Source organism: Mercurialis annua, linkage group LG7, assembly GCF_937616625.2.
Source record: "Mercurialis annua linkage group LG7, ddMerAnnu1.2, whole genome shotgun sequence".
Taxonomy (NCBI): Eukaryota; Viridiplantae; Streptophyta; class Magnoliopsida; order Malpighiales; family Euphorbiaceae; genus Mercurialis; species Mercurialis annua.
The window spans coordinates 39,089,420-39,107,747 of NC_065576.1; the positions used below are offsets into that span (position 1 = coordinate 39,089,420).

General features: G+C 34.9%; 1 protein-coding gene across 1 annotated transcript; it reads left to right on the forward strand.

The window, feature by feature from the left end:
- Positions 1-1,462: 1,462 nt before the first annotated feature.
- On the forward strand, positions 1,463-2,236 carry LOC126657159 (secreted RxLR effector protein 161-like). The gene has a single exon (XM_050351803.1). It carries the CDS (start codon positions 1,463-1,465, stop codon positions 2,234-2,236), a length of 774 nt encoding a protein of 257 aa, XP_050207760.1.
- Positions 2,237-18,328: the final 16,092 nt, after the last annotated feature.

The following is an 18,328-nucleotide window of genomic DNA, read 5'->3' on the forward strand; positions in this document are numbered from 1 at the left end:
TATTTTCTTTTGTAGGTTGGATCAAACTCAGACCGGCTCAAGCTAATCTCCCAGTTCATTTTTGGGGTGATGCATTATTGATAGCAGCCTATGTACTTAACCGAGTACCTTCAAAATCAGTATCCTCAACACCTTATGAGTTATGGGCTAAAAGAAAACCCAATTTGAGTGAGTTGCGTCCTTGGGGATCTGCAACATACATTCTTGATTCTTCCCACAAATTTGGTAAATTAGGACCAAGAGGGAAGAAATGTATCTTTATTCGATACTCTGAAAACTCAAAAGGTTATGTTTTTATTGGTGAGGATAATGATGGAAGGAAAACTGAAATTGAGTCCAGAGATGTCACATTCATTGAAGATAATTTTCCTACAAAGCAAAATGTGGATAGAGATTATCATCTTTATGAGATTCAAGAAGAAGGAGAAGTTGATTTAAATCAACATATAGTTGAACCTCAAAGTGAGGTACCTAATCCTATTTTTGATAGTGGGAGCACACAAGAGTTGCTTCACCCATCTTAATTGAGTGGGAGAGTTGAGGAGTCTGAACCAATTTCAATTGGTGAAGACGATAGTTCTCACTTACGAAAAAGTATACGTTCGAAATCTCCGAAAAGGCGTTTTGCTATAGAAAACGAAGCCTATATCGTTACTCCTACTGATGATAATGAACCCAAAACAATTAAAGAGGCACTTGAGTGTCCTGCAAAGGAACAATGGAGAGTTTCATTGGAAAAAGAAATGAAATCTATGAAAGTAAATCAAGTTTAGAATTTGGTTGACTTACCGCATGGACGCAAAGCCATTGGAAACAAATGGATTCTTAAAATAAAGCGTAAAGCGGATGGTTCCACTGATAGATATAAAGCTCGCTTGGTAGCAAAAGGTTATACTCAACAAGAGGGAATAGACTATGAGGAAATTTTTTCACCCGTAGTCAGATTTTCCTCACTTCGCCTTATTTTGGCAATTGTGGCGAATTTAGATTTGGAATTGCATCAAATGGATGTCAAAATAGCTTTCCTTAATGGAGAACTAGATGAAGAAATCTACATGGAGCAGCCTGTAGGTTTCGTTGCTAAAGGTCCAGAGCGCAAAGTATGCAAGCTCTAAAGATCAATTTATGGCCTGAAACAATCATCGAGACAGTGGTACCTTAAATTCACAAGGCTATTTTAACCTGAAATTTTAAGATGATTGAAGAAGATCACTGTGTTTACATCAAAAGATCTAAAGAAAAATTTGCAATTCTATCTCTTTATGTTGATGATATTTTGATTGCTGGAAATGACAAAGAGTATGTCATAACCATTAAGAAATGGTTATCCACAAACTTTGACATGAAAGATATGGGCGAGGCAGACTACATATTGGGAGTTAAAATAAAATGAGATCGCTCTAAGAAACTTTTGGCTCTGTCATAAGAGGATTATATCCAAAAGGTTTTGGAGCTTTTCAATATGAGTACTTGCAAGCCAGTGGATACTCCAGTATTAAAATGTGATGCTTTATGTATAACAATGTGTCCTATCAATCCACAAGAACAAAAAGAGATGTCCATTGTACCATATGCTAGTGTTATAGGAAGTCTAATGTATGCTATGATGTGCACTCGCCCAGACATATGTTTTGCTGTTGGGCTAGTCAGCCGGTATCAATCCAATCGTGGACGTGAGCATTGGAAAGCGGTGAAAACGATATTCAGATATCTAAAAGGCACCAAGAATTACTGTTTATGTTATCAAGGATCTGAAATGCGTCTCATTGGATACTCAGACGCTGATTGGGGAGGAGATCTTGATCAACGTAAATCAACTTCTGGTTTTGTTTTCTTACTTAATAAAGGCGCCATCTCTTGGTGTAGTAAGAAACAAACGAGCATAGCTTTATCAACTACGGAAGCTGAATTCATAGCATGTTCTACAGCTGTGCAAGAAGCTGTTTGGTTAAGAAGATTTTTTGGAAATTTGGGTTTTAAAAATGAGAATGAAGGTGCTATTACACTTCATTGTGATAATCAAGCAGCAATTGCTTACACCAAAGATCCAAAATTCCATAGTAGAACCAAACACATTGATAGCAAGTATAACTACGTTAGAGACATAATCGCCAAAAGAGAATTAGTAGTACAATATATTTCTATGCATCAAATGGTAGCTGATCCCCTTACTAAACCGATCCCAAGAGATGTATTCCTTGCACATGTTAAATCTCTTGGATTACGTAGAATTTAGATAATTGTATTTATCTATGAATATTTCGTTGAGCTTGTATTGTACTTATAAGACGTTTGCAAAAATGAGTATTATGTTTCATCATTGATTTTTGTTATATCATACATATCACATATGTTATTTGTTAAAAGCTCAACAAGGATGTCACACAGATTTTAGATCGGTTCACTCACACAAGCGGTCGCCTCTAGCGCTATATGAGCGAGTGGAGATGAGATGTAATGTTAGGATTATCGCCTCAAGAAAATGAGATGAGGTTATATACTATATTTATAACCGTTTTGGATCGCCCATATCCAAATAATATGTGATAGCCGGATGTGATTTCTCACTATTACCTGCTAAGAGTAAGAGTTATGAGAATTCAAGTTAGGTGTTAAGAAATGACTGAACTAAGATCCGTACAATATTCTGCTTGACATCGAAGATATAAAGAATATTGTAGTGCATGATTCATACCATGTGTGCTTGGACGACCAAGAAGGTAGTGGGAGAATGATTCCCTGCTTCTTCACTGTGTGAGACCATATATGGATAAATATTTTCCTTATGATTGTACCCTTATACTTTTTACTACTATTTACGCTTTATTCATGGTGTTTACTATCTTAGCTCGCTACCTATGGTTATGGATGATTCGGCCTATGGAACATGCCTAGAAAAGCAATTATGTATAAAATTGTAAATTTTGAGTAAGAAAGGAAGATTTGATTCAATGTGTTCATTGGCGCCAATCTTGTCATGTTTTTAAAGAAATGTGACTTGATAATGAATACACAAGTATATATGTTTTTTAACATGCTCTCTGAGGGATTAGAGTTTATCATTTCAAAAAGGATAAATCTAGGGTATTGCGAGAATAGTAATAATTTATTTTTAAGGGTAGAAGCTGTTATGTTATTCCTAACAGATGCATAGATATAAGCTCCCGAATGCAGGTATACTCGCTAGGTCGCACGACCTGTGTACTAGTATGAAATTATGATTATATTTTTATAGAAAATCTTGCAATGAGTTCTAAGCCGTCATGTGCGAGTGGGAGATGTTGGTATATGGGTCGAGTCGCCCATGAAGGATTGACCCGAACCCAATTACCCAATATGGGTATGCATGGGAAAGTGTTGCAACCTTTAATGAAAGGTTGCAACTCCATGAAAGGTGGTAACTAATTGGAAAGTTACACCTATTCGTGGCACCCAATTGATGTTTATATATATGTATTATATTACATATCAAACAAAAGAATTGATTCATAATTAAACACTCTCTAAATATACACAATTCAAGAGTACACAAGGTGGTGAATTATAAGTATTATTCATAGTTGATGGATACACCACCAGAATTGTACACAAGACCCACACAGGTGGCGTTGGTCACTGACTCAGAGACAAGCCCGAAGTCACTGACTCAGAGACATGTCCGAAGTCACTGACTCAGTAAGCAGTGTTACCAGAAGACCAGATAACGCCCTTATCCCGTGAAATCAGGGATAAGGACGGATTTTACCTAATCTTAACAAGAAGATGAACTCAAATCAGTAACAAGACTCATACTACAATGCAATGACTATCTATTCTATATTAATGGACCTAGGTCAGGTAAAGGACAATTTTATATTACTCATATTCACTCTAAACTCATATCAATTCAGTCTATCTGACTTAGGCATCGGAGGGTGTTCGAGCCAACACCGGCTCGAATCCTTCTAACCTATCTTTTCTGTGTAGATTGAAGATCACACTCAGACCGGCCACATCAAGACCGGATCCAGCATCACCGGAACCATCATTTGGCGCCGTCTGTGGGAACGATAATTCGTTCTTGAATAAATTTAATTTTGGTCTCGGTGATAGACAACCATAAAAAAAGACTGGAAATCACGAGTGAAAATCAACAAATTAGAGTAAAAGTGGCTATCAAAAGGTAATATATGAAGCTGTCAAATCAAGAAAGTTCAGTTCATCCAAACTTCTTCATCTCTCTATGTCATAGAAGGAACAGTTACCATGTACCACACGCAGACACCAATGCAACAGAAAAAACAAACAAACATATAAGTTTCTCCTTTTATATCACTAGTATTCAAAGGGGCAACCTTATGATTCTTGTAGAATAACGTTTAATCGTATCGATATTATGGATCTACTAAATTAAAATATTAAAGTAATGAAATAAAAAAAATTACTTTATTGTACAAGCATTAAAATTTACTTGTTGAATCATTTTTACCGAAGCTTGCAATGATTGAAATGTTGCTTAATGGAATTTCAGAAGAGAAACCACTGTGAAAGTCAAACTACTGCGACAGTCGGAAAAGAAACCACTGTGACAGTCAGAAGAGAAACTACTGGGACACTCGGAAGAGAAACAAATGTACCAGTCAGTATAAAAATCACTATACTAGTGAGCAAAAAGAGAAAGGCACCAGAAAAAGAACCAAAGGAGGAACGATCCCAGACGCAGAGTCTTGGGGAAACAACCGGAGGATAATGTTCCCAGATGCAGAGTGCCGGGGAAACAATAACCGATGCTCCCATACGCAGATTCCGGACGCAGATCTTAGACGCAGACGCAGAGATGTTATGAAAAGAACCAACAGACGAGTAATACCAGGCACATATGTAGATTGACAAATAGTCCCAGGCGCAGACGCAGATCCTAGGCGCAGACGCTGATCTTAGGCGCAGACGCAGATCTTAGGCGCAGACGCAGAGATGTTATGAAAAGAACCAACGGACGAGTAATCCCAGGCACATATGTAGATTGACGAAGTCCCAGGAGTAGACGCGCAGATCTTAGGCTCAGACGCATAGATGTTATGAAAAGAACCAACGGACGAGTAATCCCAGGCACAGATGTAGATTGACGAAGTCCCAAGCATAGACGCAGATCCTAGGCGCAGACTCAGATCCCAGCGCAGACACATAGATGTTATGAAGAACCGACGGACAAGTAGTCCCAGGAACAGATGTAGATTGACGAAGTGCCAGGCGTAGATGCACAACCCAAACGCAGAAGGACAACAACCGAAGGACGAACAACCCAGACGCAGAGTTGTTGGGACAAAAAGTGGAGGACAAACAATTCAAGAAAAAGACGTACAACAAGCTCAATAACTATCCTAGATAGAAATACACAACAATGAACGAGTAGTCCCAGGTGCAGGCATAGATGGATGAGTAATCCAAGACACAGACATAGAGGTGTTAGGGAAACAACTGATTGAGGAGTACTCTAGACTTAAATGTAGAGTGGAATTGCCCGAGAAGTAGGCCAAACAAAAACAAAACAGGTGAACAAGAAGAAAAGGTCTCCACTTGCAAAAGAAAGAACAACATCATTGCCGTAAAAGACGTTAAAGGTATATAGACTATCCTTTCAATTAAAAATGAAACTTTATGTAGAAGAATACTAACGAACATGCAGCAATAGAAGTAGAAATCCAAAATTCACAACTCGCCCAACCAAGTTTTGGGACAGTTTCAAGCAAAAGACATTCCTCAGAGTCAAAGTATACCGGAGGCAGATAACCAAGCAGGACCATTAAAGGCACCATACAAAGATCAAAACCAAAGCACATCGAAGGCAGACGACTAAAGTACCACAATACCCGATTCATTGAAGGATTGCTCCATCGAAAAAACCGTCCTACTTGAAGGACTATTTATGGAAGGAAAACTCCACCAAAAAGACCAGCCCACCCGAAGGATTGCTCCATCGAAAGAACCGTCCCACTCATAGCATTATATTTCTAGAAGAACATTTCCACTCGAAGGATCACCCCGTTGAAAGAACCATCCAACCTGAAGGACTATTCTACTAGAATGACAGCACCACTAGAAGAACCATTTTACTCGAAGTACGGCGGACGCAGTCAATAGTCCCAAAGGAGGTAAAAGTACCTCGTTACATTGAGTATTGTATTCTTTCGACCGAGACTCTTCTCTGCGCCATCTCCACGAGAAGGCTCCATGACAGCGCCAACAAAACTAGAGGAAGGATGTAGACCAACTGATCCGTAAAACATGAAAATTATTCTGAAATAAAGGGGCCGGTTCTAATTAACATAAGAGCCCCAAAATGAAAGAACAAGAGAAGTGTTGTCCCACGAGGCAACACAAAAAGTATTCAAAAGCTAGCTAAAAACAACATTTTCCTTTGGTAGGGTCGCTCCCTCCTCTGGACCATCAGTATTCTCCTCAAGAAGTTCTTCCTTCCTCGAAGGATCGTCAATTTTTCCCTTGGACTCTTCACCTTGGCAGAAGACTGAGCAAACATAATGCTTGAAGTATACTTGTTTGAAAGGGAGGAAGTAATGATGGATATGGTTCAACCATACCAGAAACATCTAAGACCAAACAGAGTCCTACTCAAACAGTGATTGACGTAACGTACCAGACTTAGTATGGTGTACCAGACTCAGTGTACTGTATCAGACTCAGTGTAGTGTTGCAGACCTAGTGTACTGTATGGAGAATGCAGATCTCCACGTAGGATTAATGTGGATTGTAAAACATCCCTAGAACATTCACCACAAGAAATTGTGGAATACAAAACAAATGATTGTCCCAAGGGACAAGAACAAAACAAACACGAAGTAAAAAGGCTACGAGCCTAGACGATGTTCTCCTCTGGAAAGGTTGCTCCCTCCTTTGGGCTTACAACAGCAAACGCATTGAGTTCCTCTTCATCAAGAGAATCTTGAAAGTTTGTCATTTGCGGTTCGATGTCTCTAGTAGAAGCTAGTCGCAGACCTATGACATAGACGCATGACATAGTCAACAGTATGATTCTTTACAGATAAAGAAAAAGCAACACACATTCGTAAAAGCACGCAATTGTTCTCTGAAAGGGGGAGTCTACCACAAAGACCCCCCTAAAGAAAAGTACAAACAAAAGAAGTTCTACCTCACAAGGTAGCACCAAAACAAAGTAAAAGGAAGCTAGCTACATACGGCTTACATCTTTTCCTCTAGAAGGGTCACTCCCTCCCTTGGACCACCTGAATCTTTCTCTTTAGAAAGTTCCTCGACCGAGTCAGGGACAAGAGAATCATGCTTGAGGACCTCCGAAGTTTCAACCTCCAAATAACGGTTGAAATTGTCTTGGACGCAGTCAATAGTCCAGAAGGAGGCAAAAGCTCCTTGCCATCTTTGGCAGTAGTATCATCAAGCTCTTTTTTCTCCTTGGGTTCCATGGCGTCCTTCATGCCATCTTTAGCAGCGTACGAAGGGAGAACTCGAGAAACATGCAACCCATCTTTCTTATGCTGCAACCTTTGTCGCAGCTCGCTGACCCAGAGCTCGAAAATCAATCGACATAAACTTATTGATATCATAATCGGGGTAGTCCTCACGAATGATCTTTATCACAGTGGAACAGAAGTAAGTCAAACAGCCGCTTACATACACATTGGGTAACACATGTTTAAACCCGACAATCACAACATCATCATTATCATCAAAAGAGAGAGAGTCAAGTCATCAAGAAAATTATCACCCATCTTTGCAATAAAGGATAAAAAAATAAACAAAATCCAACATGAAGAAAAAAACAAAGAAATGAAGTGGGCCAAGCCGAGGAAAGCTCGATAAGAAGACACAGCACGAAGAAAGCAACGTTTCAAAATATAAGACAAAAGGTCACAGACACACTCCACATAAACAATGAAACAAACATAAATGCTTGATATAAATGTTCTTGTTAGGAGGAACTAATGATGGATACACCACCAGAATTGTACACAAGACCCACACAGGTGGCGTTGGTCACTGACTCAGAGACAAGCCCGAAGTCACTGACTTAGAGACATGTCCGAAGTCATTGACTCAGTACGCAGTGTTACCAGAAGACCAGATAACGCCCTTATCCCGTGAAATCAGGGATAAGGATGGATTTTACCTCATCTTAATAAGAAGATGAACTCAAATCAGTAACAAGACTCATACTACAATACAATGATTATCTATTATATATTAATGGACCTAGGTCAGGTAAAGGACACTTTTATATTACTCATATTCACTCTAAACTCTTATCAATTCAGTCTATCTGACTTAGGCATCGGAGGGTGTTCGAGCCAACACCGGCTCGAATCCTTCTAACCTATCTTTTCTGTGTAGATTGAAGATCACACTCTGACGGACCACATCAAGACCGGATCCAGCATCACCAGAACCATCAATAGTAATTATACTTGTACGTAGTGACATAATCAATCATTCAAACTTGGGGAATCGACAAGAGGTATGCCTAATGATTCTATATTATTTTCGAATATTCCAACAAATCACCTAAAGGAAGGGTTCTCCATTCAGCATATGTTGGAAAAATGGACCGCAGATTCATTTGAAGCATTACAACCAAATATGTACCTAATATTAACCATTTGTGACCACAGATTATTAATAAAAAAGTTAAACAGAAAATTAATGCAAATAGAGACAAACCTTCTCAGAATCAACTTCATCAAAAAGATCTCTATCCACTGGGATGCAAAAGGAAAAACGAAAGTGCGCCGCTTCAAAATGCAAGGAATGGAAGCTTTATTAACCAACTGAACAAAGGAATTTTCCACCTTCGGACAACATTCATAAAACCAACAAAGAAACACAATAGGGCAACTGTGAAGACAGTATTTGTAGATGTGTTTAGATTCCCTAAGACTACCCGGACCAAAAACAGCCTTAGTGGACAAAGAAAATCAAAAGTATATTTAAAAACATCAACACCCCACGGGTAATCATTCAAGTCATTGGAATCAACAACATCAAAATCTTTTAGATGAATACGAGCTGTTTTAGGGGAAGCTAACAAAAAGTTATGCAAAAAATTCATAAAAGCAAGCTTGAAACCATCTTTCGGACAATCCCAACGCTTAGACCTAAAAATTTCTCGAAGAGTTTGCTTAGAAATAGACTGCAAACCGCGAAAATACTTGTCCAAAATTCCATTAGACACCGTCGGAGCTTTTGCACATTTTCGTTAACCCACGAACATGATCTATATAAACACATAGACTCATGGAGCCATACATCTCGATCTCGGTTCAAAAGGCAAGACCTTCTCCCTCTTTCCCATAACCATATTCACTGACATTCCCGTGACATTTTAAACCCGACACTAAGGAAAACTCCTCAATACCGAATTTCAGCCTATGACCCCCGACCTCAAACCACATCTCAGACTTTTTATATTGCTCGGCTTCCCTCAATAACAAACAATGAATAATCTGGTTTTGAACCTTAATCTTAGGAATATCGAAAAAATAACCGAAACAAGACTTCCTAAACAACTCTAACTCAAAAGGACTCAAAGTTGATTGTATTTTAGCAATAGTATCGTAGGACATATAAGTATCGATTTCCGAATGAAATCGATCTTCACGTGAGAGCTTTAACTGCCACAACTATAAAAATAAATAATAAAACTGTCATACACCATAAAAACCAAAAATGAATAAAAGATGACCTAAAAGTGGACTACATATTGAAATTTAAAATACAATACAAACAATCGTGATGACAATAACAAAGAATTAAAACATAGAATGAAGCAATTTAACAAAACAAACTAAGTATTAAAACCTAAATTGAACCAGATCAGAGAAAAATAAATAAATGAAAAAAATCAAACAAGTAAGGATCAAATAGAATCACAAATACAAACATATAATTAGTAAATAAAAGGGTTAATTTCTAAAAAAATCACGAACTTTACACGAAATTTCATTTTAATCATGAACTTTAAAAGTTGTCATTTAAAGGCACGAACTTTCATTTTGTTTCAAATCTATCGCCAAAGTAAAATCCGATGTATTTTATCGAACCAAAAATTCCTAATCCTATATACTATAACTAAAAGATAATAAGATTTAATGTTGATTTATAATTTGGGTCTTTCATTAATGTTTTATTAAAGAATTTAGTCAACAAAAATACACTGAAATGATAGATTTGAAACAAAATGAAAGTTCGTGCCTTTAAATGACAACTTTTAAAGTTCATGATTAAAATGAAACTTCGTGTAAAGTTCGTGATTTTTTTAGGAATTAACCCTAAATAAAAAAAAATCATAAAATTAACAAAATCGAAAACCTAAAAATTGAAAATGAAATCAGGAACAATACCTTAGGACTTCGCTGTTTTGGTTCAGAGATTGAAATCACTTTTTGCTTCTTCTTTGGCTTAGTAATCTCGGTTACATGTCTCTTTTTCAGAGAAGGAGGAGATTGTCGGACTACTCCTTCACCGGAGACAAATTCTTGTTGAACTTTGGCCTTGGCATTGCTTGATTCACCCTTCTTCTTCTTTGAAACCGCTTTCTTCGTTTTCATATTCATAGCTTTATTGGGAACCTGTTTTGCAGAAAAACTACGTGTGTGAGCCATTGATAATGATTTAATAACCAAAATAGAGATTTGTGGTGAGTGATTTTCAGAGATAATGGGAAAGAAAAGAGAGTTTGTGAGTAAGAAAGATGGAGAAATGGAGAAAGTGAAGAAAAAAGCGTAGAGGAGAAGAGAAAGTGGGGGGAGGGGAGAATTAAGTGTCTGAAGTACTCTATAGCAATTGTAGAGCGGAATGTAATACCCCTTATTTTTTTGTTATGTTTTCGACATGGTTTCAGATTGGGTTGAGCATTGTGACACCTTGATTGAGTCTTTTTTTGTATCTTGTATGTGTCATATGTATCGTGTGGGTAGTAGATATTGATTCAATTCATTTTCGGGTATATATTGAAGTTGTTTTCCCATGTTTTTGAAAACTGCCATGTATTAATAAAGCGTTGATATCTCACAATTGAACTGTCGGATCGGGCTCATATTTGGATATGTTGTTCCTAAGAGGATTTTCTAAAATCTGGTTGGTTGGATTGTTATTTGGAGGTTTCTAACTCTAAAAATACCTGTTAAACTGTGGCTTCAATTGCAGCCCAAGTAAAGCCCGCAGGAGTCTATAAATAGACCCTTTAAGTTGCAAACCCTAGCCACCATTCCACTCCAAACCCTAAAAACAAATTTCTTCACTCAAAGAACTTGATTTCTTCTTTCTAAAAAGTTCGAATGCGATTCATTCCACTTAGAATATGATTTTACATCCTACTCGCAAGATCTACTCGATTTTTACGTTGCGTTCTTCGTTGGAAGCTTGTGGATTAAATTTAATTCGGTCCAGCCCCTTGAACCTTGGGTTAATATATCATTTACATTATTGTTCATCATCCTTAGGTATTGTTTTCGTATCCTTTTGATTCATGGATGCATTGTTGTATGATTTTGCATACAAATGCATAATATAGGATTTTAATATAGTGAATTGTTGCTATTGTTATGCCATGCTTATGCTTCTGAGTTTATATGGATAAAATGATGGTTTGTACATATATAAATTGATGTTACATGTTTTGGAAAGCATTTGGCATGATTCATCAATGTTAGGATTTGTCTATAAATTGTTGTATTCTAATCGATTTGGTGGTTTGAATCTATGAAATTGAGATTCTATTCTAAGGTTACTAATATGTATGATATTTTTGATGGATTTTATGTTTATGAACTGATCTTGTTAGCTGTATTAACATTTTGGCATGCTCTCGATTGTTTTAGCTGAAATTGCGTAAAATGGTGAATTTGGGTTGTTTGAGAGTTGTAATCGCATAAATATTTTGAGATGATGCACCTACTGTTCTAAGATGATATATATGATTTTTATATGATTTAGGATCAGTGGTTATATGATTTGGGTTGTCGAATGCATGATTTGGCTTGTTTAGCATGTTTAGGCAATTTCTAGCGAAATTGCGTTATCGATTGTTTAAGTGATGTTGGCATGAGTTTAGATCTGAGTTGGTTTTCTATTTTGAAATTATGTATGATATAATACTGATCTAAATGAGTTTGGGAGTTTGAATCATAAATATTTTGGTACGTGTTGGCTTAGTTTGCAACCTAGGTAGTTTTACGCTAAAATGCTTTGATTTTGGATTTGATACTTTGTAATGACCTAAGATCTGAATTATGTTCATATTATTGATTATGGCATGTATATGAATTGATCTAAGGTATTTTGGTTTGGCGATTCATGTTCGGTCTCATTTTGGGCTAAGTGCCATGAATGCTTAATTGGCTTGATGTTGTGAAAAATATGTTGATTCGAAATATTTTGCTATGACATGTGTTATATAAAATGTGATTATTAAGCATGCTAGGGCTGTTGTATATTGGTGTTTGACTTATTTGGTTGTGTTTGTCCTTTGGGGACTTTTATCGAACACTTTATAATTATAATGTTATACTTGGGTTTTAATGTTAATTGAGTTCCCTTGTTTTCTAAATTGATACTTTGGTATATTTAAATGATTCCGGAATTTAAAAGAATTGTTTTACTTTGGTTGGATGTTTGGTTTGGGTTAGACTTGGGTCGCCCAATTTGCGAGTATAGGCTTGGCAGTTGTGATAACTCGGCTAGCTCACCACTTTGGTTTAAACTTGGTTTTATAATTTTAACTAAGTTATTGAAATGATTTCCGGATTATGTTTTCAAGTGGGAACTCAATTTGACTTGGCTATCGTATGACTTTGGTTATATTGAGTATCTATGATTACTCTACTTTGGTTTATGCTTTGGCTATGGATTAAGTAAGTGTGTTTGATTTGTGTTTGATGAATGTCTTGACTCGTTGATGTTTGTGTGAGTCATATGTGCTGTCTAGTGCTCTCTAGAGTTAGGACAAGTTTTAATTCTGATTTATATTGTCTAGACTCGTCGACTGTTCTTGCTTCGGAGAAGAATCAGGATTAGTTGCTTGCCAGGTTATCACGTGGATTAGCAAGAAGTGAGTTTGTACTTACTATATACTGCTTTATTAAGTAAATTGTTATTTTAGTATCTATATATTGTATACGTACAATTGCAAACTGTTTTTATCATTATGACTTTTAGTTGGAACATGCTACCTAATGGGCATCATTAGGACTGCGTGCGCACCGGTATTGATCTAGATAAGGTATGTGATATGTGGTGGTAACTCGGTGTGAGCATAGCTCTCGGGACTAGTAGAGTAACTCGGTGTAGCTCAGCTCTCGGGACTCTCATTATGAATTAAGAGTGGTCGGTGGTAACTCGGTGTAACTCAGCTCTCGGGACCAGGCCTATTGGATTATGGATATATTTATTATTGTGGATTAGGGTTCCAACTATTATACGTTATGTTGTTATTAAATGTTTTAAACGATTTTAAAGGTTTTCCACTTGATAAATGTAAATAGTGGTATGAACTCATCTCACTATATTTGACCCCGTTGTTTTCCCAATTTTCCAGGGTTATGATTTGAGCGAGTCAGCTGCTCTTCGATTCTTTATTTCCTCGGAGGTTTTACTTATATTTTAATAAAGTTAGTAAACTGATTTTATTCTTATACCGCAGTAGTAATTAGAAGTCTTATGTCGAATACTTATTATAAATCTATTCAATTAATTAATTATTATTTTTAGCATCATTTCATTAACTTGGGTTAATATATACTTCTGCCATGTTTAAGACTCAGAGTTGGCTGAGCACTTTATAATAAATGTTATATACTATGAACTGTTAGAATTAGGCTGAAGTCTCGGTTGCCCCTGAGCATTGGTTTTCTTGTAGGTTTATATATTTGTTGATTATCCGCAAGGCTAGCTACGGATTTTGGTACAACCATACCCATACCCTAGCGCCGGTCACGATTCATGAAATTGGGTCGTGACACGGAACCTATAGAGCAGAGTTATTTAAGTAACTTTCCAATAAAAGGGGTAGAGCTGAAAATGCAAAATTAAAAAAGAGGGATTTTTGCTAAAAATATTATGTTGGGTCACTAACATAAACTTTTCAGATTTTGGGGTATATGGTGACATTTTCTCTTTTAATAAATGTATAAGCCTATTATGTTTTTCATCAAAGATGGCCATTAGACCTATTATTATGCATAACGGAAATGAAATTTATTTGAGAAAATGTCACCATATAACTCAAAATCTGAAAACTTTACTTTAGTGACCCATAAAAATATTTTTTGCAAAAATCTCCCTTTTTTTAAAGTTACATTTTCAGCTATATCTCTTTCTATTACTATTACTAAATTGCCCTAATCTGATTATTGTTCCCGCTGCATACCAACACATTAAAAGACGACTTTTCTGGACCTCCGTCGGACCACTGCCGGATCACCGTCAAACTTCTTCTCCACCAGCTCCTGATGCAACAGTATGGTTGTCTCTACACATAACAATTGAACTCACCCATCAGAAATTCTCTTTAGATTTTTTGTTTTGCAAATCCTATAGTTTTCAAGATAAATTTTCAGAGAATGAATTTAGAGGATAAATATGGTTAGATTTTGATTGTTTTTGTTTTTATTGATGTGTTCTTAAAATTTTAAATTATTTTATTTTACTCGGTTGTTATTTATGCTCACTATGTGCTTGATAAAAGTCCTGAATGAAAAGGTAGTAGTTTGTATTTATAAAGTTAGATTTCTGCTACATATATCTCTTTTGAGTCTCTATTAAATTATTTATTAATTCTATCTTATGTAATTTACAGTGCAGAAGAGATTATTATCAGTTATTAATTATTAACTGATAAGAGTGAAACATACCATAAAGGGTTTAAATGCATTATTCATCCAATCAATTGATTAATGTTATGCAATACAATTATGACCAAAATGCTTCTAAAGAATTTAGTATTGTAGTGTGTTTGTTTGATTTGTGGTATTGTTTGTTTTTGTAGTTTTCATCATTGGTCTTGTAATAATTGCTACATTGTCCTTGTATGAACTCACTTATTACTTTGTTCATATATTCTTCATCAGGTCTATTTAACTCAATAATTATTTCATTTACATATCACATTACTACTAAGTGATATGTAAAAGGACCTAATGATGTTGTTGATGAGTGATGATGATGAGGAAGAGGCTATTTAGAAATTTAGACAAATGTTTAATGAGAGCTTGTTTTTGTTTTTGATTTGACATGTTTCCATTTGAATTTCTTTTTAAAATATTGTCCATAATTATTTAAAATGGAGGATAATCTATAGATCAAACTCCTTATAAATTTGTGTTTATGCATAATTGAATCAAGTAAAAATTTATGATTCCTTAATAAAGATGTGTTCTTTTGCAGGCCTAAAAGGTGAAATACAACTAATGATGATAATATTAGTGACATGACAGCAAATTTTGACGAGATCCATGCTAAATTTGGCTGAAAAATCGAATTGGAGTAGTTGGTGTTGATTTTGGGTTCAAGTATGAGTTATCTATGAGCCTGATGTGAACCTTATGTGAACTTGATGTGAATTTATATCAATTGAACTAGTTTAATTTAATTTTTAATAAAATTTATCTTGCTGTTCTTTACAATCTTAACTGACATTTTATATTGAGAGAATTTTGAGATTTAGTGTAATATACAAATTGAATATCTCTTTTAAGTGAAATTTATTCGACGGTTTATAAAACCAAAAATAAACCTGATGTGAACCTGATGTGAACCTATATCAACTGAACTATCTTGTTGTCTTGTTTTTCTGTACAATCTTAACTGCCATTTTATATTGAGAAAATTTTGAGATGAATTTTAAGATTTATTGTAATATAAAAATTGAATATCTCGTTTAAGTGAAATGTATTCGACAGTTTATAAAACCAAAAATTAACCTGATGTGAACCTTATGTGAACCTTATGTGAACCTAATGTGAACATAATGTGAACCTATATCAACTGAACTACCTTGTTGTTTTGCTTCTCTTTATAACTGACATTTTATATTGAGAGAATTTTAAAATTTATTGTAATATACAAATTGAATATCTTTTTTAAGTGAAATATATTTGATAGTTTATAAAATCGAAAATCAACCTAATATGAACCTAATGTGAACCTATATCAACTGAACTATCTTAATTCAATTTTTAATAAAATTTGTCTTGCTGCTCTTTACAATTCTAACTGACATTTTATATTGAGAGAATTTTATGATTTAGTATAATATACAAACTGAATATCATTTTTAAATACAATGTGTTTGATAATTTATAAAACCAAAATTTAACCTGATATGAACCTATAACAATTGAACTATCTTAATTCATTTTTTACAAAATTTGTCGTACCACTCTTTACAATCTTATATGATATTTTACATAGAGAGAAATTTGAGATATAGTCTATTATAAATATTAAATAATTGTTTTTAAGTGAAATGTAATTGACAGTTTATAAAACTGAAAAGCAACCTGATGTGAATTATATGTGAATTTAAAATAATACCACATACTGAATTTTTGGGTGATTTTGGAGCTACTAATAAAAATAATAAGCAGAGTCAAAATAGAATTGTTAAGTGTTTATAGCGCAAATGCAACGTAAGATAAAATCTACAATTCATTCCAAATTTAACTTCCACAATTGATTAATTAAGCTTTTGTAAGAAAGTCTCCACGGTTATAACTCAATACGTATATCATTCTTCTTCAAATAATATAGACTGCCATCCTAAATAAGCATGTAATTCTTGATTCAAAATCATATGTAAATTATAAGCATTTCAAAGAAAGCCATCACATTATTTTCTTCCAATAGATATATAAGGTCACAGTTCCATTTAAAATCAACTGCAGAATCATCGAATATCTCATTGAACAATTGATCTAGTAAATGTACCAACAATTTAACTATAAGTAAAGCTTGGAGTTAAATAACTCAACCTTAATATTATTATTTCATCAATTTTAACGAACAATCCAAACCATAAATAGAGTTAAAACCTGTATCATATCATTTATTTTATTTCAAATTGAAATTAAGGGCCAATATTTAGTACCATACAGATTGCTAATGATCATACATTTTCATAGTAAATGGCAACTCTATCTATAAACAAGTTTTCATTGCTATCTACTACTACCACCGTATATAATACAATACACTCGTACAAATAACTAGATTATACATCATTTTCAAGACCTTAAAGCTTATACAACCAGAACATGCATCAGTATCAAAACATGAAGCTATGTCCAATAAACATCTAAAGCTAGAAACTCATACTCCTTATGCTTCACATAGTTTATGGCAAATTATCCATCCACAAAATAACATATTTCTTATATGGGAACAGCTTCACTAGTACAAGTAACATAAGAACCAAATACTTCAAAGATGCTGCAATTTTCAGAATAGAAAGATAAGTGTGATATTGAAAATGAAATGTTAATAATTAAATCAATTTAACAATCACCAGATTATAATTCTTATATGTATTTTCAAAAATAAAAAAGAGAAACATGAAAATGTCAAAGAAATAAAGACACTACGCTTCTATAATTTGTGAAAGATCGATCTAACCACACAATTGATAAGGACACCATAGATAAAATTACAAATACCAGCAAATAACACCAATTAAGCTATTCATAATTCAGATACTGAGGTTTTTTGCAATTTATCAAAGAGCTAAAAGCACGTGATAAGGCAAATGAAACGTCATCGTTGTTCCAACCGCCGTCGTCGTCAAAAGCCATTTGAAGACAATTCTGTCTGCGGCATATTCACACCAAATTAGCTTTATAATGATTCCGATTACAACGCGACTGATCATAATCAGATCATTAGGCACACTAGAAACCGATCCATAGAGGAGACGGCGGTTCTCTTTTGTTGTCGTCGGCAATAGAAATCTCTGCTATCACGTTCTTTTTTTACAGAAGGGACAGAACTGTCATATTTAATTATAAAACATCTTATTTTGGGGTTATGAGGTATTATTATAAAATGATAATCTTTTTTGGGTGATTGTTGCATAAAATAAAATTCTGAGGTATAAATGTCAACGAAGGGCTGTTTTGAGTGATTCATGTAAAAAACCCAATTTATTTTGGTGAAAATTGTCCATCTAAAGCCCATAATACTAATTAATGAAGGAATTATAATTTGTTATACACATCATTTTCTTTTCACTTAACTGATTCTCTTCATTTTTCCACCCTTATCTCAAGAAAATCTTTTTCAATCTTTTCGATTTTTCTGATTGTCGTTAATC

Excerpts from the sequence above, each read along its gene's own strand:
- LOC126657159 (XM_050351803.1), top strand. The coding sequence starts at position 1,463 with ATGAGTACTTGCAAGCCAGTGGATACTCCAGTATTAAAATGTGATGCT.